Source organism: Mus caroli, chromosome 5 (genome assembly GCF_900094665.2).
Source record: "Mus caroli chromosome 5, CAROLI_EIJ_v1.1, whole genome shotgun sequence".
Taxonomy (NCBI): Eukaryota; Metazoa; Chordata; class Mammalia; order Rodentia; family Muridae; genus Mus; species Mus caroli.
This window is the reverse complement of record NC_034574.1, coordinates 131,021,004-131,035,666: the sequence shown is the minus strand read 5'-3', so window position 1 is coordinate 131,035,666 and position 14,663 is coordinate 131,021,004. Positions and strand designations below refer to the sequence as shown.

Below are 14,663 nucleotides of genomic sequence, written 5' to 3'. Positions count from 1 at the left end.
GGGAACGCCAGGGCCAAAAAGTGGGAGTGGGTGGGTAGGGGAGTGGGGGAGGGGGTATGGGGGACTTTTGGGATAGCATTGGAAATGTAAATGAGGAAAATACCTAATAAAAAATATTTTTAAAATTCTGTATTTTAAATTTGAATTTACTATGTATGTGTATCTGATGTATGTAGTATGGGTGTGAGCATGTCACAAATGTAGAGGTCAGATGACAGCTTTCAGGAGTTGGTTCTCTCCTACATTCATATGGTTCTGGGAACTGAACTCAGTCATTGGGCTTAGGTGGCAAGTATTTTTACCTACTAAACCATTCCAGCAGCCCTAAAATACTGTATTAATTACTGTTAAATTAGTAATAATAGCTGTGGTGTTTGAATATGCTTGGCCCATGAGAAGTGGCACTATTAGGACATGTGGTCTTATTGGAGAAGATGTAGCCTTTTTAGAGGAAGTATATCACTGTGGAGGTAGGGCTTTGAGGTCAAGTCTGGCCAGTGTTATCTGGTCCCTCCTCCTGGTTGCCTGTGTAAAACAGTTCCCAACTGCTGCCTTCAGATCAAGATGTAGAACTATCAGCTCCTCTAGCACCATGTCTGCCTGTAGGGTGCCATGTTTCCTGACATGATAATAATGGACTGAGCCTCTAAAGGTAAGCCAGTCCCAATTAAATATTTGCCTTTATAAGAGTTGCCTTGGTCGTTATGTCTCTTCATAGCAATAAAACCCTAGTAGCTGATTTTCAGTAGCAACAAGGAAAGGCATAAAGCAGTGTTAATCATATTTCTAACCCAGCACTCAGGAAGCTGAGTAGGAGCATTTCTGTGTCTGAGTCAGTATGAACTATAGAGTCAATTATACACCAGCCTAGGCTAGAGTGACACTCTCAAACTAGAGGGGTATATGCGTGTGCATGTTTGGGGGGGGGGGTGTAGCACACACTTTAATCCCAGAGCTCAGGAGGCAGAGGCAGGAATAATTCTGCAAGTTCCAAGGCAGAGGCAGGAATAATTCTGCAAGTTCCAAGACAGCCTAGTATACATAATTCCAGGCTAACCAGGGCTATATGGTAAGACCTTATCTCAAGAATTAATTTTTAGGATTCTGTATCTAGCAAAAGATCTTTCATGAACAAGTATATTTTAATACAAGCAAAATGTGAAAAACTTTATTACTAAAATCCTCCTAAAGGGTAATCTAGAGATAAAATAATTCAATATGGGAGATATGAGATTCAAGAAAGAATAATGAAGAAAAACTTGAAAAAATATAGGCATATATAAACAAATGCATAAAAAATATAAAGCTGGGATACACAAAAATGATAGGAATATATTTAAATATATCAATAATGATAATAAATGTAAATTGGCTAAATTTCTCTGAGGTTCAGATTAACAAAATAAGGAAAATAGTCCAGACATGAAAAGAATAAATCCTAAAGATACATACTACAACTAGAAAAAGAAAACCAGAGCAATACTAACCAAAAGCAAAATACAAACACAAAGCAATTTTATAAGTGTCAAAATTTAACTAAAAATTTGATTTACTAAATAAATTCTAAATTATAAGTTTCTATATAATATGATGCCTCAATCTCTAGGCAAATATGGATATAAAAATATAAGGAATACCTGAAAGGTCAACTTTATAGATTTATGTTATTTTTGTTTTGGTTTGGTTTTTCTTGACAGGGTCTCTTTGTGTGGCTCTGGCTGTCCTGAAACTCACTATGTAAAGAAGCCTGATCTCTAACTCAGAAATCCACCTGCCTCTGCTTCCTGAGTGCTGGGATTAATGGCATGCACCTCCACACCCAGACCTTTATAGATTTTTAAAATACCTCTCTATGTAACTGACTTATAATAGCAGAAATACCAAAATATTACCAATTTAACACTCTCAGTATCACTCAGGAGCACACTTAACTGGAGAATATGAACACTCCTCAGGTGCCTGTACAGCAGTTTCAAAAAATTACTACATACTAGGTCAGAAAGCTTGGTCTGCTTAAGTTTGAAAGACCACATTCTTTCAATACACAACTATAAATTGAGAGGCCAAAAAACAAAAATACAAACAATAAAACTCCATGCCAGAGGGCTAGAGAGAGATGCCTCAGAGGTTAAGAGCACTGGCTGCACTTTCAGAGGTTGTGAGTTCAAGTCCCAGCAACCACATGGTAGCTCACAACCACTTGTAATGGAATCTGATGCACTCTTCTGGTGTGTCTGAAGACAACTACAATGTACTCATATGCATAAAAATAAATCTTAAAAAAAAACCTCCATGCCAGAAAACTTTAAAAAAAACCTAAAAGGATAAAAATCTATATTATGCATTAATATGAATGGTCCTCAGAGTTTATCAAATTAATTAAGTTACAGAATACCAAAGAATGAGTTGCTTAAATTGATTAAGAGCATTAATTAATGATTATGCTATAATGGCAAGTAAATGATTAACATAAAGTTGAGGTTAGCACTGTCTCTGGGTGACATTGGGAACTGAAAGACTGAATAGAGTAAAGACAGATAAATGCTCTTCAGCTCTTGTTTATTGAATTGAAGGTTAACCATTTGGGTGATTTTTCCTTCTAATACCAGGGACTGAACCTACAACAGCCTAACATATGCCAGACAAGTGTTGTACATCTGAGCAGCTATATGCCCAGCCTACTGTTGCAACTTTTAAGTATATGTAGGCTTATAAACTTTTGTTTTGTTTGTTTTGTTTTGTTTTGTTTTAGACATGGTCTCACTATGTTTTGTTTTGTTTTAGACATGGTCTCACTATGTATTCCTGACTGGTCTGGACTTACTATTTGGCCTCCCAAGTACTGAATTCAAAGGCATGTAACACAAGACTTGCAAAGCTTTATACACTTTTAACTGATATGCAATAAAAACATAAATAATAAAAAGGGGGGGGGCTAGAGAGATGGCTCAGCAGTTAGGAGCACTCACTGCTCCTCCAGAGGACCAGGTTTGATTCCCAGCACCCACAAGGCAGTTCACAACTGTGTACAATGTCAGTTCCAAGGGATCCAATCCCCTCACAGACATACAGTACACAAAGGCAAACACCAATGCACATAAAATAAAAATCATTAAAAATAAATGTGGCAACAGAAAAATACTTAATATAACTGTTTAAGAAGAGACATATCTAGGTCTTTCTGGGTCACCCAGTGACTCTTCTTGTTTCTTCTCGAAAGGTAGAATTGATCCTGTTCTGTGATACCTTTAGAATAGGAACACTCTCCTCTGAGGGCCCTCTTATTGTCACTGTAGGGGTTCATATCCACTGGCTTATCTTTATTGGCTCACATATGCTAGATAAAATGCCAACAACAAACTAAATTTGTAGATTCTGATCTTTATTGTCTCACCCTACAAAGAATCAGATGGTATCAAGAAGCAGGTGAGTTTGGTGTGTGACACATGCCTGTTATCTAGAAGTTGAGAGGCAGAGACAGGCAGATCTCTATGAGCTAAGACCAGCCTGACCTACATACTGAGTTCCAGGCCAGCCAGGAATACATTGAGAAATCCTGTCTCAACACAGAGATGAAGTTTGCAGTTGCCTCTCTCTAAATCCAGCATAGCCTTTTGCTCACTGAGCTCAAGCAGAAGCAAGGTCTAATAGAATGACCTATATAAAGCAGACTAGCTGAAAGACCACGGTGGGAAAGCACCCAACAACTAGCTACAGACACCAAGAGTGTGCCCTCTTCTAGCAAGGGGAAGAAAGCTCACCATTCTAAGCCTGACCCTGTGGCCCTCTTGTGAAAGTAGACCACAGGTCCACTGAATTTCTGACCCTGTGGCCCTCTTGTGAAAGTAGACCACAAGTCCACTGAATTTCTGACCCTGTGGCCCTCTTGTGAAAGTAGACCACAAGTCCACTGAATTTCTGGTTTGAAAACTCCCTTCAAGTGTCTGGTGTGGAAAATTGCTCAGGACTTCAAATTAGATCTGCACTTAGCTATTGGTCCTTTGAGGGAGGCAATAAAGACCTATCTGGTGAGCATTTTTGAAGATACCAACCTGTGTGGTATTTATGCCAATTTACCTAAAAATATCCAGGTAGTAAGACTTATACATGGGAAACACACAAATCCACTATAAGGGTAAACATCTCATTCTCAGAATTACTAGTAGAAAACTAAGGGACAGAAATCAGTTATTGGTAGTTGGTTTCTACTTTCATTTGTATGTGAATTTTTAATAAACATAAATGATAAAGCATTAATGCAAGTCAAAATATTTCAGTAAACAAGTTTCAACAGTTTGACTTTTGTAATAATTATAAATAAACTTGTAAAACTTTTCTGGACATAACTATATACTTTTTAAAATATAGTTAAATTTCTTACTGATATCAAGAGGAAGAGGAGAAGAGGTAAAACACTTCTTTACCTGCATGCAACTTCTAGCAGCTTTCACAGCATCAAAAAGGTAATTGGTTGACGGCACTGATTCATCCTTGCCATTCCCACTAGGTACTGTCCGGGCCTGCTTCTTCCGATGTTTTGCTGCCTATTAAATGTAAAAATATTAGCTGTACAAAAGCTGTAAAAATAATGGTAACAATTGATTTCATCATTATCACTTTACGTAGCCTTAAATCATCAATTCCACAGCAATACTTCCATTATTGTTTCAGATCTTAAGTAACTGGTCTCTTTTTAATGTTGTGAAATTTGTTATCATTAACCTTTTCTTTTTTTTTTTAAAGAATTCTGGTACCTCTATCCTAATGTTCTCTCTTTTTCCATTCCATCACCTGAGTCCCTTCCAGGTTTTTCTTTGCTAATTCCCAGAGTAGATTCTGAATTAAACAAAATGGCAGACTCACTGGAACAGCTTTGGGTGGTTGCTTTGCTGCTCTCTTCTTCACATTTCGTCTTAAGCTGTCTTCAAAGTCGCTGTCTTCATTAGTTGAGGGACTATCCCTATAAAGAGAATATGATTTCCCTTAAGCATCATCCCATTCCTGCCACATAAAGAGTTAATTATAATTTCTATTTATCTCTAACTGTGCCACATCTATATGAGGAAAAACATTCAAATTTTAAGAGATACAGGACAAGAAAAGTCACTTCAAAGCATTAGCGATGAAAAATGAGGAACTAAAAGAAGGTGAAATGGCTCAACAAGGAAGCCTGATGACCAGAATTCAACTACTAGAACTATATAGCATTTCTTCCTCCCTTTCTTCTCCCTTACCCTTCTCTACCTTCCATTTTTGTTTGACTGGTTTATTTCTATTTAGTTTTAGAGCAGAGTCTCATGCAGACCGGGCTAGCTTGAGTTCACTATGTAGCTGTCCTTAACCCTCTTTATCCTCCAGCCTCCTCGTCCCATATTCTGCAATTACAGGTATGTGCTATGTGCTACTATATCCAGCTTTCAGTACAGCATTTCTGATACTGTCATATAGCCCCACATATATTACAACCATGCTAGAAAACAACAGAGAGGAAAGCTGCTGGGGATGCAGAAGGAGCTCCCAAGTTCAAAGACCTCTCACCAACGGCACTCACCACTCTGCAGTTCCCTGTGAGTCTCTGTCATCACAGGGTAGGATGGAGGAGGAACAAGGAGACAAGGCCATCTGTGCACGTCTCACAGACTTTCTAAGTTGGGAGGACTCACTGCCTGAGGAAGAGCCATTGTGCTGGGTGGAAGGTGACCACAGAGCAGGCATGTTAAACCAGCTGTAGGAAAAAAGGAAAGAGTTCCTACTACTACTATATCCCTCTCAAGACCATCATCTTTCTCTCCCAGAATGTGGTCTTAGTACTATGGGATAGAGCACCAAAACGAATAGTCAACCAAACCACATCAAGGGATTATGGTCACTACTGCTATAAGGGCTTGCAAACAGAAACCTGAAACTAGGAGTGATGCTGTAGGCTTGTAATTGCAGCTACCTGGGAGGCTAAGGCAGGTTGTTCATCAAATTCAAAGTCAGCCTGGAATTCCAGAGTAGCCTGTAGCCTGAGCAACTTAGTGAGACCTTATTCAAAATAAACAGTAAAAAAAGAGGCCTGGGGGGGGGGGGGTTATAGCTGAGCAGTAGATGTTTCAAGACTCTGGGCAGCACCCAACATTCAGTATGGCTAAATAAATTAAGGCCACAGGACCTGGGTCCAATGTTCAGTATAGGTAAATTAATTAAAATAAATAAGGCCAGAGGATCTGGGGCCAATCTTCAGTATAGGTAAACAAACAAGGCCAGAGGGTTTACACACAGAGCAGTATCTGAGCAGCTTCTGGCACAAATCCCTCTTAGAGGAATCAGAGAGGGGTACACTGGCTGAGGCTCTGCTGCTAAAACCGAACCAGCAAAGCACCTCCGATTTCCATTTCTGAAACTCATTGTCTGACTCTACAGGAAATGGGAGGCTATGCGTGATCCGGAAGTAGAGGTGACATTTGAGTTAAGCCACAAAGATTCCAACGAGTAAAGCGCGTTCTCTACTTCCAGAAAGTAGCTACATAAGGTTGACCCCAAGCTTATTTGGGCTGTGGGGGAGGAGGGAGCAGGATGTCTTCCGTTTATGGGGCTACTTATCTCTCTGAATCAGAAGATGGGGTTTCCGGGCCGGGCGTTAATCCCAGCACTCGGGAGGCAGAGGCAGGCGGATTTCTGAGTTCGAGGCCAGCCTGGTCTACAGAGTGAGTTCCAGGACAGCCAGGGCTACACAGAGAAACCCTGTCTCGAAAAATAAAAAAAAAAAAAAAAAAAAAGATGGGTTTCCGGCCTCCATAGTGGTGGACACAACAGAGCTACAGACCTCGGTGGAGACAGCGGGTTGGAATGCTGCCTATTTATGGGTCCAAAGGGGCAACCTCACAGTTTGAACCTTTAGATGAACACGGCTGAAGAAAGGTCACCACTTCAGAGGTCCTTTCAGGTCTCAGTGGACATCCCACCTCTGTCGCGAGACGCCCGCCGCAGCCGCTCTTCTTCCTCTGGTGGCGGGGGCGGTTAAGCCTCAGGAAAAAAAAAAAAAAAAACGCGGGAAGGCACGGGATAAGCCGTGCGCAGGCGCGAGATTAACTGGTCTTCGCGCGGTTGAGAAGTGTCGCGAGACTTGGCGCAGCGCGAGCTCGTGCTAACCACGTTCCTGCCTCACGGCGCGCTCGACTTCGAGCAGCCGCCAGGCATGTGGCTGTGCAGTCCTGTCACGTGGGCTCGAGCGCGTGCGGGGTCGCTCCATCCTGGTCACGCCTCCTTTACTCCTATGTCCCCTTCCATTGGCTGAGCGTTTGCTGCTGCCTTCAATCCGGCTCCTCAATTGCAATAGGCTCATTTTCACCCAAACCCCGCCTTTCGAGCAAAATACCCACGCCCCTTCTCAAGACCACAACCCCTACCCCGCCAGCCTCCGCCGTGCGGGCCGGGTTCCGCCCCTGCCGGGCTGCCGTTCCACATTGGCTTCACGGCTACCCTGCCCCCGCCCCTGGGGCCGGCTTCGTCTTCTCATTGGCGGGCTACCGCTTCGGGCCCCGCCCCCTGTCCCGCTCCCCGGCTCCCATTGTCTCCGCAGATGCCTCCTGGTCCTGCTACGGTGCTGGGGTTGTTCAGTTTTAGGGGACACGCTCCTATTCTTTTCTTCGAGACGTCCCGCGGCCGAGAACGGGGTTCTAGAGTTCCGTGGACTCTTCTTTCCTCCTTAGGACCCACTTTGCCCCGTCCCAGGGAGGAGAGCAGCTATGTCCGCGCTGCGACCTCTCCTGCTTTTGCTGCTCCATCTGTGTCCGGGTCTAGGGCCGGGACATGGGAGTGAGGCAAAGGTCGTCCGGAGTTGTGCAGAGACTCGGCAGGTGCTGGGGGCCCGGGGATATAGCTTAAACCTAATCCCTCCCTCCCTCATCTCAGGTGAGAAGAAAGAGGAAAGAGTCGGGGTGGGAAGGGGCGGGGACGGGTCCTCCCCATCTCACAATAACTCTTTCCTTTCAGTGACCATTACGATGATTGTTTCATCTGTTGAGCATCTTTCTTCTCCAGTAACTTCCTTCCCGGGATCACAATAAACCTGCTGCTCATATAATAACTCTCATTCAGTCCCCACCCAAGGAATTCCCTTCTCTGTAATTAGCACACCCGTTACTTAGTGTCTTTCTAACAGCCAGAAATCGCCTTGCAATTCCTGTGAGCTTCTTTTATGACAATACTTTCTTGCTTACCAAGTAGCCCCACCCCTACAAATCCCGTTCTTCATTCCATAGATGTCCCATAAGTCCCTGGAGGAGTGGGGTGTGCGGTGTCGGGGAGGGTTACCTGAAGACCCTCTGGTCACTAATATGGCCCTCAAAGCAGCTGTTCAATAGATGATCCCATTACAAATAGGAGTGAAGCTGAGATGGGTGAGGGACAATAAAAGAGGGATCAGGTAGGGCTGAAGGGGCAAACAAAGAAAAAAGCAACCGGGCAGGTGGAAGACAAAATCAGCCCCCAGAGATAGGCGAGGGATGAAAGGAAATTCCTAATATCCCTTCTTGCCATCCAGTCCTCCTCCGTGTCTCCTCTGCGCAGGTGAGCACCTTCAAGTCTGTCCTCAGGAGTACACCTGCTGTTCCAGTGAGACAGAGCAGAAGTTGATCAGGGATGCTGAAGTCACATTCCGTGGCCTGGTAGAGGACAGTGGCTCTTTCCTGATTCACACACTGGCTGCCCGGCATAGAAAGTTTAATGGTGAGGACCTTTGGGGGGTTGGTCCCCAGATGTGCTTCACACCTCTTTGTGTTTATGCACCCCGTTTCCTATTCCCACCTCCTACAGTCATAGGTAGGCCACCACCACCCACCCCAGAACTCCCTGCTTATTTCCCATCCGCACTCCACACTCTCTACAGGACCCTGCCCTGCCTTGTCCCTGGTCTGCCAGCTCACTCCGCTTCTAATTCTTCTGCCTCTTCTTTTCCTCATCCCTTCCTGCCTCTGCCCTTTCCCTGCTCTCCCTGTCTCTGTCCCTCTTCTCATCCCTCCACCTTTGTTAGAGTTTTTTCGGGAGATGCTGTCTATATCCCAGCATTCTTTGGCTCAGCTCTTCTCGCATTCCTATGGTCGCCTGTATTCCCAGCACGCCGTCATCTTCAATAGCCTGTTTTCCGGCCTGCGGGACTACTATGAGAAGTCCGGCGAGGGGTTAGATGACACCTTGGCGGATTTCTGGGCACAGCTCCTGGAGAGAGCCTTCCCTTTGCTGCACCCACAATACAGTTTCCCTCCTGACTTCCTGCTCTGTCTCACTCGGCTTACTTCAACTGCTGATGGCTCTCTGCAGCCCTTCGGAGACTCACCCCGCCGCCTCCGCCTACAGGTGAGAAGGTTCCACAACCTGAACTTCAGCAACCTCCAACCCTTAGTGACCTCTAATTTATGAACTGTCACCTCCAAGACAATCACCCCCTTTTGTTCCCATGTCACCTCTGACCTCATGGCCTGCATCTTGGCCTTCTCTGACTTGGTGATCCCCATCTCAAGCCCTGGTCACCTATGCCTGACGCCTTGACCAAGGGGTACATCTCTAATTCTAACATGGTGACTTCCCATGGGTCAACTAAATAAGAACGGCCACCAAAGTTGGGAATCATTTTCACTTACAGTATCACATTGAATTATCACCATAATTGTTTGAGGTAAATGAGAGCATCCTTATTTTACAGAGGATAAAAATGGGGCTCCCAAGCAAGTCTCAAAGCCAATAAGCAGTGATGCAGGAGCTCACGCCCGCAGTCTTTTAGCTTTAGGTTCAGTGTTCTGATACGTATTCTACCCTACTAGCTCTTTCCAAACACCCAGCCCTTCTAGACCATAATTCCTTTGGGCCTATTGAATTCCCCCCTCTGTATCACCCAACAGTGTACCCACCCCAAGTTAATCCCACAAACTCAACCTCCTTCTGTCTCTTACTCCAGTTTTGACTAACTGATAATTTTTGTGGGTTTGTTTGTTTGTTTGTTTGTTCTCATCTTCTTTTCCTCCAGATAACCAGGGCACTGGTGGCAGCCCGGGCCTTGGTCCAGGGTCTGGAGACTGGAAGAAATGTGGTCAGCGAAGCACTTAAGGTTAGAGGGGCCCTGAATATGCACCGAGCCCAGGGAGTGAAGAAGACAGGCACCAGCTGGCAGGAGAGGCCTAGAACTGTCCCTTATCTGTTCCTGGGCTCTGGTGTTCCAGAGGACATCAGGAAGGAAGGCCAGAGTCAGGCCTCCCCAGGGTGTCTGACATGATCTCCTGGGACTTCTGGTCTTCCCTCTGGTGACCCACATGCCTTCTGCTGATCTTTCTATAACAGTTTGAGATTGGAGTGAACCCCTCAGTGTCCCCTCCTTCCTCCCTGCTGCTGAAGATCTCCATCACTGGTCCTGTCCCCAGCCTTGCCTCCTGCCTCCTTCCTCTCTCCTCAGCCTGAGCTCACTCTTGGCCCTGAATCTTTCCTTACCACCTCCTCCTCAGTGTCACCCTAGTCAAACCCCTCTTAGGAACCAGAATCAGCAACCTTTTCTCTAGGTACCCCCCTTCTCAGTCCCCACAGCAGTCCTGTGGTATCACCAGGTGCCACATGGGGTCACCAGCCACAATTGTTCACATCCAGCTTCCAACAGATAGCCTGGGGAGGTGGGTCAGGCCGGATCTTTGACCTCTCTATGCCCAGCACCAGCTTTGCTAAGAATAGTCTGCATGTTCATGGATGCCCAGACCCATTTTCTACCCACAGGTACCAGTGTTGGAAGGCTGCAGACAGGCCCTGATGCGTCTGATTGGCTGCCCTCTTTGTCGGGGAGTCCCTTCACTTATGCCCTGCCGGGGCTTCTGCCTCAATGTAGCCCATGGCTGCCTCAGCAGTAGGGGACTGGAGCCTGAATGGGGCGGATATCTGGGTGAGGGGCCTCAAGAAGCCCTAGATGGAGGAGAGTCCTGAGTAAGGTTGGGGGCCATTTGAGTAAGGAGAGGGTGGCCTAAAACCAAACTGGGGGAAGAACGGAGGGAGGGGGGCAAGGATGGTCTCATGCAGTCACACAGCCCACCTACAAGCAAACAAAGTGCTCTTTCCTTTAAGGCCCCAGTGAGATGTGTGGGAACATATTAAATCAGAGCTGTCCCCTGTCCCCTTTCTCCTCTTCCCTCAAGATGGTCTCCTGCTGCTGGCTGAGAAACTCCAAGGACCCTTTTCCTTTGAACTGGCTGCTGAGTCCATTGGGGTGAAGATCTCAGAAGGTTTAATGCACTTACAGGAAAACAGTGTAAAGGTGTCAGCGAAGGTATAGAGGGGAGGATGGAGGGAAGGTGTGGGTGTCAGAAACAATAAGGCATCGAGAGGACTGTAGTCTCCGAGGCAGGACACCCTGATTTGCTTCAGAGTGGCTGTTGAGGTCTTTCCCTGTATGATAGGTGTTTCAGGAATGTGGGACCCCCCATCCCGTGCAGTCCCGCAGCCGGCGAGCACCAGCACCCCGAGAAGAGGCTAGCCGGTCGTGGAGGGCTTCAGCGGAGGAAGAACGGCCCACAACAGCGGCAGGCACTAATCTGCACCGCCTGGTTGGTAGCGGAGCCACCGGGGCTGGTGGGTGTGGCAAGGCAGCTGCTCACAAGTGCTGCAGCATTGTTTTCTGTCGGGCAGGTTTGGGAGCTCCGGGAGAGACTTAGCCGAGTACGGGGCTTCTGGGCTGGACTGCCTGTAACCATATGTGGGGACTCCCGGATGGCGGCAGATCTCTCACAGGAGACGGCACCCTGCTGGACTGGAGTTGGGAGAGGCCGGTGAGTCGAGTCTCGGGCTCAGGCGGCTATGGGAGTTTGGAAGGAGGGAAGGCTGCAGCCGGAGCTCTCGGGGTGCTGTGCTCTCAGGTATATGTCGCCTGTGGTCGTGGGCTCCTTGAATGAGCAGATCCACAACCCGGAGTTGGATACTTCGAGTCCCGATGTCCCGACGCGGAGGCGGAGGCTACATCTCCGAGCAGCTACTGCTCGAATGAAGGCGGCTGCGCTGGGTCAGGACCTTGACATGCATGATGCGGGTGAGGCTCAGAAACCCACTCTGCAAGGCCCCTTGACCCAGGCCCTGGTCCATTGCTTCCCAAGTCCCGCCCACTAATCTCCATCTTCGCCTGCTGTGAGCCAGCTCTGGAGGCCAGCCCGCTGCCTCTCAAGTCTCATCTTGCTCTTGGAACTTCCCATTGCTCCTTGACACCACCCCAGCTGTGCTTCCACTCCTGCCCATCCCCCTTCGAGGCCCACACATTGCCCCACTAGCCACCCTTCCACCCCTCATCCCTGCCCCACATTAATTAGCTCTATTCTTTTCTATTCACTTAAGCCTTAAGTGCCTGTCTCAAAGGTCTCCATCCTTGACTGTGATGGGAGACACAAACATTCCTACAGAGAACACTGAGGAAACTTATTGTAAAGAACTGGGGGCAGGGAAGCTAGCTGTGCTGTCACTGGGCTGCCCCACCTCCACCCCACCGCCACCCGCGAAATTAGCCAAAAAGAGAACCAAGCACATCCAACTTTTTTTAGGTTGGCTCCCAACTCCTCCTCCCTCCCCATTCCCCTTTCTCTACCTTGGTTTTCTGGCTTCTTGCCTGCTTGCCTGTCCCCATCGACTCTTTTTTTTTCCTCTGCTCTGTCTTTTCCAGTCTCCTTGCCTTCTCCCATGTCCTTTCTGGTGTGTGATTATGCGTTTCCTCCCTGGTATTCCTGTCACTTGCCTCTCTGAATCTCCCTTTTGTATATTAATTATACTTTTGACATTTTCACGCACATATGTATGAAAACGTGCTTACGGTTTATCTCAGTTTCCATTTGGACCTCTTGCTCTGCCTCTCTACCATCTACCTCTGATCCTCTCCATCTACACAGATGAAGATGCCAGTGGCTCTGGAGGAGGACAGCAGTATGCAGACGACTGGAAAGCTGGGGCAGTACCTGTGGTTCCCCCAGCCAGGCCTCCAAGGCCACCTCGTCCTCCTCGAAGGGACGGTCTTGGAGTGAGAGGAGGAAGTGGCAGTGCCAGATACAACCAGGGCCGAAGCAGGAATCTGGGGTCATCTCTTGTCCTCCATACCCCACTTGTCCTCCTCCTCCTTCCCTCAGCCCTGACCCTGCTTGTACTTCGATAACGAGGGAGGGGCGCCCTAGCATCAAAAGGCTTAGTGGCTCTTTTCCTTCCACCTCCCTCAGCCAGGCATGAGGAGGAGTGGAAGGGGGCTACAGAGAGGGCAGAAAGGGACTTTGTGGGTGAATGGCTGGGGCCCCAAATCCAGGAGTTTCCAATTAATGGGGTGGGAGGTAGATGGGTTTCATAATATTTATTTTTTCATTTGGGAACTGGGGATATTTATTTAGGAAGGATGGTTCAGCTCTTTTAAAGCTTTGGGCTCACTGATGCAAAAGACGGGGTGGGGGGTGGGAAACAGGGTTGAAGGAACTTGAAAGTGGGGAGGGATGGTACTATTGGCATGGGGGTACCTGGTATTGAAAATGGACAAATAAACTAGCTGAGAGTGATGTCACTTGCCTATAAACCCATTATTCTTTGGGATGCTGAGGCAGGAGGATTGAGAGTTAGAGACTAATAAAGCTAGGTGCTGACAGTAGAACAGAAAGGAGGGTAGGACCTGAGTTTTATTGCCTCTTTTAAAATCATCTGTTTCTTAAGTATGGGGTGGGGGGGGGACCCATCTAGTGACCTTTGCCATCCACATCCTTCACAAACTTCCACTTCATATTTCAGTGTTCATATCAGTGTCTATTGGTAAATAAAGAATTTATTGGACCACGTGTATGGCTTTGTGTGTGTGTGTGTGTGTGTGTGTTTGGACCACGTGTATGGCTGTGTGTGTGTGTGTGTGTGTGTTTGGACCACGTGTATGGCTCTGTGTGTGTGTATGTGTGTTTGGACCACGTGTATGGCTCTGTGTGTGTGTGTGTGTGTGTGTGTTTGGACCACGTGTATGGCTCTGTGTGTGTGTGTGTTTGGACCACGTGTATAGCTCTGTATGTGTGTGTGTTTGCGTGCCTGCACACACTCCCAGAGACCAGAGGAGGACATGTTTTGCTATATCTCTCTGCTTATTCCCTGGAGAGACTGGCATTCTCACTAAAGCAGATGCTAGACTGACAGCCAGAATGCTCCAGTGATCCTTTTATCCTCCCACATCACTGGAATCACAGGGAAGGTGTGCTTGTGACCGAGCCCAGTGTCTTTACATGGCTATAAGGGATCTGAACTTGGGTCCTCATGCGTGTGCAACAGTGCTTTTCCTCCAGTCTATGTTCCCCTGGGCATCTGTAACTGGCCCAATTTCTACCTGCTTCTTGCCTCTTGGAGTCTGTCACTTGGGAGCAAGCGGCTCTAAAGAACAACCCCGTATTTCCCAAGCCTGAGGTATGAGTATCTTAATATATTAAAAAACAATTTGGAGATCAAACAAATTACATGAGGAAGTACCTGTAAAATGTGCAGAACACCAGGCCTACTTAGATTACACACCACTGCTCCTGCCTTCAGGGTAAGAGCTGCTCTTCTTGGCAGCCTCTCTGTCTCTCTCCCTGTCTCTTCACCTGAATAAATCTCTTGTTTTGTGGAAAGCCAAAAGAAAAAGATGTAATTGATTCCTACTTGAAAGGAGGGTAGAA

At 46.8% G+C, this 14,663-nt stretch overlaps 2 protein-coding genes across 4 annotated transcripts in view; one reads left to right on the top strand and one right to left on the bottom strand.

Moving 5' to 3' along the window:
* Stag3 (stromal antigen 3) overlaps positions 1–7,036 on the bottom strand; it is a 32,862-nt gene extending 25,826 nt beyond the window's left edge. The window contains exons 1-4 of one of the 3 annotated variants that reach the window (XM_021161886.1): positions 6,878–7,036; positions 5,552–5,725; positions 4,864–4,960; positions 4,425–4,544 (exon numbers count right to left, since the gene is read on the bottom strand). In XM_021161886.1, coding sequence (XP_021017545.1) covers positions 4,425–4,544; positions 4,864–4,960; positions 5,552–5,715 — 381 coding nt within the window. In that variant the 5' untranslated portion in view covers positions 5,716–5,725; positions 6,878–7,036. Of the gene's footprint in view, positions 1–4,424; positions 4,545–4,863; positions 4,961–5,551; positions 5,726–6,808 lie in introns of all 3 variants that reach the window. The other 2 variants (XM_021161888.1, XM_021161887.2) reach the window with 2 other exon arrangements.
* Positions 7,037–7,600: 564 nt separating this feature from the next.
* On the top strand, positions 7,601–13,803 carry Gpc2 (glypican 2). The gene is made up of 10 exons (XM_021161902.1): positions 7,601–7,896; positions 8,554–8,712; positions 9,017–9,339; positions 10,007–10,087; positions 10,741–10,903; positions 11,154–11,284; positions 11,415–11,561; positions 11,644–11,783; positions 11,871–12,040; positions 12,885–13,803. Exons 1-10 carry the CDS (start codon positions 7,731–7,733, stop codon positions 13,142–13,144), a joined length of 1,740 nt encoding a protein of 579 aa, XP_021017561.1. The 5' UTR covers positions 7,601–7,730; the 3' UTR covers positions 13,145–13,803.
* The last annotated feature ends 860 nt before the right edge of the window (positions 13,804–14,663 follow it).

Excerpts from the sequence above, each read along its gene's own strand:
- Gpc2 (XM_021161902.1), top strand. The coding sequence starts at position 7,731 with ATGTCCGCGCTGCGACCTCTCCTGCTTTTGCTGCTCCATCTGTGTCCG. Across the intron at positions 10,088-10,740 it reads TGGTCAGCGAAGCACTTAAG|GTACCAGTGTTGGAAGGCTG; the intron begins GTTAGAGGGGCC and ends TTCTACCCACAG. Across the intron at positions 12,041-12,884 it reads CCTTGACATGCATGATGCGG|ATGAAGATGCCAGTGGCTCT; the intron begins GTGAGGCTCAGA and ends CCATCTACACAG.